At 35.5% G+C, this 10,000-nt stretch overlaps 1 protein-coding gene across 2 annotated transcripts; it reads left to right on the top strand.

Annotated features, from left to right (window-relative positions):
- Window positions 1–8,071: 8,071 nt before the first annotated feature.
- Window positions 8,072–9,769, top strand: LOC122078102 (protein CDI). 2 transcript variants are annotated; one of them, XM_042643962.1, is made up of 2 exons: window positions 8,072–8,517; window positions 8,595–9,769. In XM_042643962.1, exon 2 carries the CDS (start codon window positions 8,613–8,615, stop codon window positions 9,408–9,410), a length of 798 nt encoding a protein of 265 aa, XP_042499896.1. In that variant the 5' UTR covers window positions 8,072–8,517; window positions 8,595–8,612; the 3' UTR covers window positions 9,411–9,769. The 2 variants fall into 2 exon arrangements, with proteins under 2 accessions (XP_042499896.1, XP_042499897.1); XM_042643963.1 differs by having other exon boundaries at window positions 8,073–8,517; window positions 8,623–9,769.
- Window positions 9,770–10,000: the final 231 nt, after the last annotated feature.

Genomic DNA, 10,000 nt, shown 5'->3' with positions numbered 1-10,000 from the left:
TTGAGACTTGCATAATAAACTACCAATATAATCCAAAACCATCTAATTTGACTCCACACTCTTAACCTTTTCAATCCTTTCAATTAAATCAAACACAAACCAGCAAGCATGATTTCCATCCTATTTGAAACCTTAAATTCCTGACCAGCCACTATTTTCTTATAAAATTCAAATTTTCTACTATCAAACTCCATTTTTAGTTTAACAAGAAAATATAATCTCCTCATTGTTCCTCAATCGTTAAACCATCGCTTACAACATTCCAAGCTGATTCAGATAAGATCTTACGCCATTTCTAGAAACCAAAGACCATGTTGTAATTCCCTTGATTCCATTGAGGCATTACATCAAACACTTACTAGGCTACTAGTCAACAACACTATGATCAACTATATCTATGACCTCTCTGTTTTTAGGTTGAACAATTGAATGTGCCATCCATAATAAGAAAAAATAATAATAACGAAAGACCCATGCTATGGTACAACAATGAAGATATAAAATGAGAATGATAAGTTTCTGTGAATTCATCAAATAAAAGAGAACAAGGATGAAAATTTTATGAAGCTTGAGTTAACTAACCAATATCAGAAATATGACTCCCATGCTTAGAGGAATAGTAAGAAATTCAAACGAACCAACATGGGAATAGGATTCGTTCGATTCTCTGTGTGGTATAGGAAAAAAAAAATTAATAATAATAAAAGAATAGAAAAATTACAAAAACAATAACCGTTAGGCATGGAAAATAGGTTGAAAAAAAATCATTGCTTACCTCAAATTGCAGGTACAACTCGTGCTAGAGTTATGCGAAGAAGATGAACGATGGTAAGGAATGTTGATCCCAGCAGAGCCACTCACACAGACCCACGAACCCTAAATGTTAGGGGGTTTTCTCTTCTCCATCTCTACATGAATGAGAAGTTGATGGGGAGCCGATCGTTGGAGCGAAATCGGTTCTTCTCCCTCCAGTTCTTCTTCCTCCTTCCTTCTCCCTCCATTCTTGTTTAACAATGCCCTAAATCTTTTGAAATCAGCAACCCCATCTTCCTTCTTTCGAAAATCCATAGTCCGCACGACGAATTATGCGCTCAATGATCCGAACTGATCATCAGAAGTTAAAGAGCTTATTGTATAGATCATTATAATGGAAATCGGGATTATTTTCACCGATTGGAACATAATACATGTCCAACACGTAGGGATACAAAGGGAGGCATACGGCTTCCACTGTTTCGGCTATTTTTGTAATTCGCAAACTGCTTTTGGATATATCTGTTGAGCCAAACCCATCGTAGGTAAATCTGTAATAGTAAATTCAATACTGGGTAATCAAGTAATTTTTTCTAAAACTTATCTATTTTTTACATGAAACATGTTTCTAGAACCAAATGATTATCAATTTTTATTTTTTTATTTTATTTATTTATTTTGTAAGAATTATCAGAGCCTTAGAACCATGTGAGGCACTGAATGCATTAGAATCAAGTTCACCTGTCAACTCCATATCCAAGGGACCAAGGCCATGTGTCATTCCCATGCCATTGCCAACACCTATGAGTGGGTAGGGCCCATGCCACCTCATGCTGCGAAGGCCTTTCAAACCAGTGGCCAGGACATATCATGTCCTTGTACAATTTGTACGTCAAAAAAAAACCAACAAAACAATCAATCATCGATATGACCATCCAGCCAATGAAGCTTACAGCCTTATCCCAAAACTATAAGGCTATAATTTAATGGGCTAAATCCAATGGTCAAATCAGTGTCCACGTAGAATCTTATTGACCTCATTCTATCAATAGTTAAAAAACAAAAATCCAAATATAGTTCAAAAATCGGATCGATCAAAATTGCCGGATTGAATCAATATCGATCCATTTCGATCTCAATTCTTGATTGGTTTGATATCAAATCAATGGTAAATCCATCTGGATCTGAACCATTTGATCATTTCAATTGAAATCAATCCTATGATTTAAAACCTTGATTTCATCTCAACAATCACAAAGATCAGTATGTACAGTCGATAATAGATCGTCGCTGCAGCATAAGTAGGTTCATGTATTGAAAGGATGGTATCAGTATTGGTATTTATATCTATTGACATTGATTCAATACCAATATGAATTGAATCGAATAGATGTGTATCATTCCGTTTAATGTTTGTTTTTTCTTTTAAATATATATTTTTATACTGTTTTATCCTTAAAATTATATAAATAATCGATCTAAATAAATTAAGAATCAAGAATCAATCTCAATTGATAGTAATATGACACTTTTCATATGATATTAATACTTGAAACCATGGATATTGAAACCATGGATAGATTGCTCCCTCCGCATTGTTTATCCTCAATTTCTCGTCATTTTATATTTTCGGAAGGCCACCAAAAAACGATGAAAGCAACCGATCGAGCTTTACGGCTGTACCTCTTTGATTGAGATTGAGGTGTTCCAAATCTTTAAAGTGGAGAAATGAACCGACAAAGCCTGTTTGAAGGCATTCCTCTACACCGCGTTTCTTCATATCTGCCACATGGGTTGTTGGTTTATTGATTTGGTCGTTGTGAAAACATGACATGACTCATGAGTCAGGACATCAATCATTTTGCTCTTAATTTGATTTCCATTTGATTTTTGTTATTCGGTTTATATCAAGATGGTCCTACCAAAAAAAAAAAAGTTTATATCAAAATGGTTTATAATTCTGATTTGCAATGTATTTCATTTCGATTCACATTTGGTTTACAATTTTACATGTGATTTATAGTATGGGATCACATTAGGTTTCACCTTTGTACCCTTATTTTGATTCTTTTTATACCTAATTTGAAAATATATATCAATAGATAAGTTTAGAATAACTAAAGTTTACTGTTTTAATATATATTTCGGATTTTCTTACTAAAGCTTAGCCCTTACACCCAAACATAGGGAGGGCAAAATGACTATCCGAAGCCAATGAAAAATGAAAATTCCATTGAAGTTGATGATTTCATAGTGTGCTCCCATTGGTCCTTGCATTGGTGTAGGAGCCATGTTGCCTTTTGTGAAATTCTATTCCTTGAATAAAATGAGGGGAAAAGAAACATAAAAGACAACGTAACCCTTACAACCAAATACATTGTGGTGAAAGACAAAAATCCAACCTTTATTGATGTTTCTATTAGTGTTCCTATTAGTCTAGGGGTGTCAATTCTAAACCTGAATCGGTAGGCTCGACTGAGCCCAACACGTTTATGGCCCAACATGAACTAGCCCGATTAATAAACGTGACGGGCTTATTAAAAGGGCATTTACAATGTAGGTAGCTAGCCCGTCGAGTGCTCAACCAAACTAACATGTTTATACATCCGGCTTAAACTGACTACGTAAAAATCCTATTTTGCCACTACTAGTAAGAAAAACTAACTAAGGCATCATTTGATAACGTTTCTGTTGTTTCTATGTCTAGAAACAGCAAATACAGCTTTTATCCTTTCCGGAAACAAAAACGAATTTTTTGGTGTTTGATAAACCTATTTCTCAAACCGTTTTATGCAGACATAATACCATTTAAAGAACCAATAGTATCATCGGATGCCCAAAAGGGAGAGAGGGTTCGGTTGCCTCTTTTTAGGTTTAAATAGTTGAAAGATTTATCGACCACAACAGTCTTTTTTTTCTCAAATTTGTTTCTAGAAACGACTAAACAAGTCTGACTTGTTTCGTTAAAGTCGTTTCTAATATTGTAAATAGGCATAAATTTTGATTTATGTTTCTAGAAACGAGTGAAACGGAGCAATTTTATCAAATGTTTTTCAAGTTATTTCTCCATTTCTGGGAACAAGAAAATGCAGAAATGGCAGAAATAAAACATTGTCAAACGGTGCCTAAGCTTTTTTACCCTTTGCTTTGTAATATAATTTGATTTAATTAAGCTTTATTCTGTAAGTTTTAACGGTCATAATTTCTTCTTCTTCTTCTTCTTCATTTATTTTAATTGTAAGAACAACTAAAATCTTATTTCATTTCTCTTATTTATTAAAGATTTGCGTCACATATTTCTGGGCCTTCAACTCACTTAAGAAAAAAAATTTAGGGTAGACACGTTTAAAGCCCATTTACACTTAAATATGTCCATAGCCCAATTAAGGTCCATTTAAGGTAGTCCGATTAAGGCCCAAAGCTAGGCCTGTGATACGTTCACGGAAGAAGTGTATCTTGTTGGATGGAAAAAATAAGGATGGGAGAGACAATTGATAGTAATAAAAGAAAATAGGAAAATATTAGAAATAAAACAGGAAGGTGTCTTATCGACGAAGCCATGGCCTCCTGGCGATTTGGAAGAGCCGTGCCTCTTCTCAAATAGAGAAAATATAGGAACTGCAACTGATAATTTTCTTTTTTCCTTTTTCATTCCTTTGTAAGCCTAATTTATAAGCATTAAATTAGTTACAACATACAAAGAGTTATATGTATACCATGATACTTACTATCCTCGTATTACCCCATATTATATAACTCCACTACTCCACTATTCCACTAACTACTAGATAACTTTTGTAATTAACTACACAATAACTACCCATTAACCACACATGAATTACATAATAGCCCTTCCAAATCTTCATCTCTTTCTTCTTCATCTTCATTTGCTTCTTCTTCTTCCGCTTCTTCTTCTTCTCTTTCTCCTTTGTTGGTTGCTCTGAGTACATAGGCATGGTGGTCATGGGTAGCAACTCAATCTTTTTCAAGATACCCTCTAACAAATCTAGATTTCTCGATTGAGTATCTAGAATTTTGTTGAGAATCTACTCCATGTGAAATTGGCTCTAATACCAAATGATACGTACAAGAAAAAGAGGGAGAGAAAATAGGAGAGGAGAGAAAATAGCAAAGAAAAATAGGGTTCTGGCTAATTGGGAGGTAGCCAACCTCTTGGCTTAACAGATGAAGCCGGACGTCCTTCTTTTTAATAGAAAATTTAGGTAATTATCTTTCTCCTTATCTTCTATTACTTCACTAATAAATAGGCTCCTAAAAGGTAGCCATTACAACACATCTTCTAACTTCCTCAACACTTAACACCTAACACTTAACATCTAAGACACCTATTATCAAAGTTAGTAAAATACGCGCATTATACACCTATAATACGCGCATCCGAACATTTAATTCAAAAGTTCAAAATTCGACGTATCAATCTAAAAAAATCGTTTAATACGTGGATTTTAAAGATAACCGTATTATACATGAATAATACTCATATAATACTTTACATACTTAATAAAGCTTTTGGATTAAAAAATATATATATTTGAGATTAACCCAAATGGGCCAAATCCCGATTCTCAACCCTTGTCTTCTATCAAGAACCCTAATCGATCAAAATTATAACTCTCCTTCTTCCCTCATCTAAGTAAACCAAAAAAAGGAGGAACCCTTGCCCCAGTGACCCCTTCTCTTCCATCTCCGCTCTCGGCGGCCAACGACCGAGGGCGATAGGTAAGACATCAATACCCCTGATTCTCATTCTCATCTCTATTTCTCTTCCTATCGATTGTAGAAAACCCACTCAACCCTTCTTCTTCTCCATTTCTCTTCCCATTGGTAGTTGAATATCCAATCGAGGGTGATTGCATCTGCAAATAATTTTTAACGAAAAGCAAGAACGATTCAAAAGAGATGACTCACATTGACAAAGATGGACAAGGGTGGGATTCTCCAAAAGGGGTTGAAATGAAAACCTTTCTAGGAAATTTAGCTTACAATCACTATTTGAATTGGATCGACAATTATTTACAAACATAGTTGCAACCGGACAATGTAAAGAATTAGAAAGAGGGAAATGACATAAGTGTTCTCCTCCCTCTGTTCTTGCAATACTGCATCTGAGAAATCAAAGGAGTTGATGGGAGGAGGTTCTTGAGCCTTAAAATTGATCCGTGACGGGTCTTAGATTATACCCCCATGGAAATTTCAAGAAAATCCAAGCGTATCTTAGGGATGAATGATTGCAAACGCTTACTCTCCATCTTCTTGAACCTTGTTTTTGTACCAAGAAGAAGAAGAAAATATGTAAAAGTTATGAGACGAGATGAGATTTAATTCTCCTCTTAGTTATTTCTACCATATCCTTTTTAGAGGTTAAATTTAATTAATATTAAATGTGAAAACTCAAAAGAATGAAAAATTACTTCAAATTGGAATATTAGATTGGATTTTAGTATCCATAAAAGCATGATAGATTAGAATTTAGTTTCAAACAATCATTTTTAGTCCCGGATTTTTGCTCCCGAATTTTTACAGAGCAACCGTACTAAACACGTATTAAACACATACCGTATCATTACCGTACATGTTTTATTTCACCGGATTTTTTTAAATGTATTATTACCATATGGTCCATTTAATTTCCGTACATATCTGTTTCCGAATTATTGCCGTCCCCGAACTTACTGACTATGCCTATCACAATCCACTACTTATCATAACTACACCTATGGATCCACTCTCGACGATAAACCCCACATCCTTCCATTAACTAATAACTTCCCTTACATAACTTAATATTAAAATATTTAAATTAATTGAGAAAACTAACATGTAACATTCCCTCCCCTTGAATTGTCCTTGTCCTCAAGGACAATGAAATTAAAGAACATAATTATCCTCCTGGATCCCATATTTTAATGGAAAAAATCCGACAACGTGCCACTCTTATGGTAGCGATAGGTATCTTCTTATAGGAAGTCATGAATAATTATATTCAAGTGGATAATTATATTCTTTAAAGGGAATGTTACATGTTAGTTTTTTCAATTAATTTAAATATTTTAATATTAAGTTATGTAAGGGAAGTTATTAGTTAATGAGAGGATGTGGGATATATCATCGAAAGCGGATCCATAGGTTTAGTTATGATAAATAGTAGATAGGTGTCTTAGGTGTTAAATGTTAGGTGTTAAGTGTTGAGGAAGTTAGAAGATGTGTTGTAACGACTACATTTTAGGAGCCTATTTATTAGTGAAGTAATAGAAGATAAGGAGAAAGATAATTACCTAAATTTTCTCTTAAAGAGAAGAGCGTCCGGTTTCGTCTGTTAAGCCAAGAGGTTGGCTACTATTATGTAGCCAAAACCCTATTTTTTTCTCTACTATTTTCTCTCCCTCTTTTTCCTGTACATATCATAAGTTTCGAAGGGCTATTATATAATTCATGTGTGGTTAATGGATAGTTATTGTGTAGTTAATTATAATAGTTATCTAGTAGTTAGTGGAATAGTGGAATAGTGGAGTTATATAATATGGGGTAATACATGGAAAGTAGGTATCATGGTATACAAATAACTCTTTGTAAGTTGTAACTAATTTAATGCCTATAAATTAGACTTACAATTGAATGAAAATGTAAAAAAAGAAGATTAGAAATTGAATCCCTAAATTATCTCTAAGACAAAGGTAGGCTTTTTTGTCCAAACCAGATGCCATTGGCTTCGTCTGTAAGGTCAAACTCCTTCTCCTACCTTTTCTCCTATTTTTTCTATTATTTTATTTTCTCTTCTTATTTTTTATCATCTCCTTATTTATGCACATAACAGCCTGTTTACTTAAATAAACATTCACAATGTAAGACTTCCAAATGATTAAGTCCAACTAGGCCTGACCGAGACCAACTCGACCCTATCAATCGACACTCCTTTATTAATCTATATGCTGGTGGTGTAAGGACTACACTACCTTTTTCACCCCTCTAAAATATTTCTTATAAAAAATGAAACCTATCGAGTTACATGTGTCTCCAGCTAGAGACAAAACAGAAGCTGTGTTGAAAGATGGTGATGGCTCACGATTAAGATGCTCATGTGTACTTCCTATTGGCCCACAGCACAGGGTAGCATTGCTATACACTGGTATCATATTTAATTAATAATTTTTTATTGTTTTCAGAGCTCTGTAACCGTACTATTACGGAGGTACGGCCTGACATTATGACCATGTCGGTGACTCGGTGGCTCTATGGCTCTCACCCACGGCAGCACAAAACCAACGGTACCCCAGGATCCACCGAAATCCTTGGGGCGCGGGAAATCTTCTGGCAGAAGCGAATCCCATCCACTGATCTACAGGCCACAGGAAAATAGGAGAGAATTTCACACTGGAAGAAGAAGAAGAAAGAAAGAAAGCAAATCTCTCTCTCTCTCTCTCTCTCCGCCATTTAAGCCGCACCTTCCAACTCATCTCCTCCGTTTTCACATCATAGCCGTTCCCATGCTTTCAAGATCTCGTGAAACCTCTCTCAAATTTCAATCAAATCCTAGATTCTTTCCTTTGATCTCTTCGTTTCTTCAATCACTCCACTTATCTTTGACGGTCTAGATCTGTCTTGGATCCTCTGACTCAATTTTTTGTCGGCTTTCCTTACTTTCCTCACAATTTCCTCCACATTGTCGTCTCCAAAACAGATGATTAAGAACCTGGTTTAGTCCGTCAATCGTTTTCTTTTCAACAGTTTCTCTTCAATCCTCCGGTATTTATCAAGAAACCCTTTATTTCTTTTCACCATTTCTGAATTCTCTGCTTAATTTTCCTTCTTCTTTTTGACAGATTTTACTCACTGTTTTAATGGCTCCAGAGGCCGAGGTGGTGAAAAATTTGAACGGAAATAGTCTCGAAACTGCAGATCTTGTAGCTGATATGAATCCGGGTAGTGCGAAGAAGCCCTTCAAGATCTTTGTGGGTTACGATCCGCGTGAGGATGTTGCTTATGAGGTCTGTCGTTACTCGATCTTAAAGCGTTCTTCGGTTCCAGTGGAAGTTATACCTATCAAACAACAGGATCTGAGGAGTAAGGATCTTTACTGGCGTGAGAGAGGGCATACAGAGAGCACCGAGTTCTCTTTCAGTCGGTTTCTGACTCCATTTCTTGCCAATTACGATGGTTGGGCAATGTTTGTTGATTGTGATTTCCTTTACACAACAGATTTTAAGGAATTGATAGAGTTGATTGATGATTCCTACGCAATCATGTGTGTTCAGCATGATTATACTCCCAAGGAAAGCACAAAGATGGATGGGGCTGTGCAGACAGTTTATCCAAGGAAGAACTGGTCTTCCATGGTTCTGTACAATTGTGGGCATCCCAAGAACAAGATCTTGACGCCTAAGCTTGTGAATTCCGAGACGGGTGCTTTTCTTCACAGGTTTATGTGGCTTGAAGATCATGAAATTGGGTCGATTCCATTCGTTTGGAATTTCCTTGTTGGTCATAACAAGGTCAATGAGAATGATCCTTCTACATTCCCCAAAGCTCTACATTATACTACGGGAGGGCCTTGGTTTGAAGACTGGAAGAACTGTGAGTTTGCAGACCTGTGGGTGAATGAATTTGAAGCATACAAGAAGGAAACAGAGTTGGCTTGAAGAAGATTAATAACTGGTAGACTAAATTGCAGCAGATGATGACATAATGTTGTTTCTTTTGCAGTAGTGTTTTCAAGAAATTGCTTTTGCAGTAGTTAGTAGAGGAACATTTTTACATATCGTCCCTGCTACATTCTTTTGTCTTATATTCATTACATGTATCGTAGATATGCTGTTCGCTGGGGGGCAGTACCTTCTTGTCGATGATCATATAGGTATTGCAGGCAGCTGCCTTGTGTAATATTTCATTAGTTTCTCTCTTCTGCTTCCACCCTTGAATGTATTTTGAAATTTTTTATGAACCATGTTGATTAATATGATGTTTCATTTCTATAATGCAATAGTTCTTTTTTGTTTTATTTCTTTTTGGAAAATTTTTCTGCTTTTGGATCTGTGTTGAGCATATACTGCGTGAAACAGAAAATTACTCACTGGTGGTTTCCCCTCTTATGGCAGTGCTCCTCTCAATTACTTTTAGTAGCACCTTATCGTTAGAAGACAAGAGATTTCTCATCCTGTTACAGTGCTATATGGGTGTTACTTTCCTGTTTTTCCTCTTTCTTTCTTTTTTTTCTTTTTTTTTGGGGGGG

The sequence above is a fragment of the Macadamia integrifolia genome, chromosome 5, assembly GCF_013358625.1.
Source record: "Macadamia integrifolia cultivar HAES 741 chromosome 5, SCU_Mint_v3, whole genome shotgun sequence".
NCBI lineage: Eukaryota > Viridiplantae > Streptophyta > Magnoliopsida > Proteales > Proteaceae > Macadamia > Macadamia integrifolia.
This window is presented reverse-complemented; position numbering and strand designations above follow the sequence as displayed.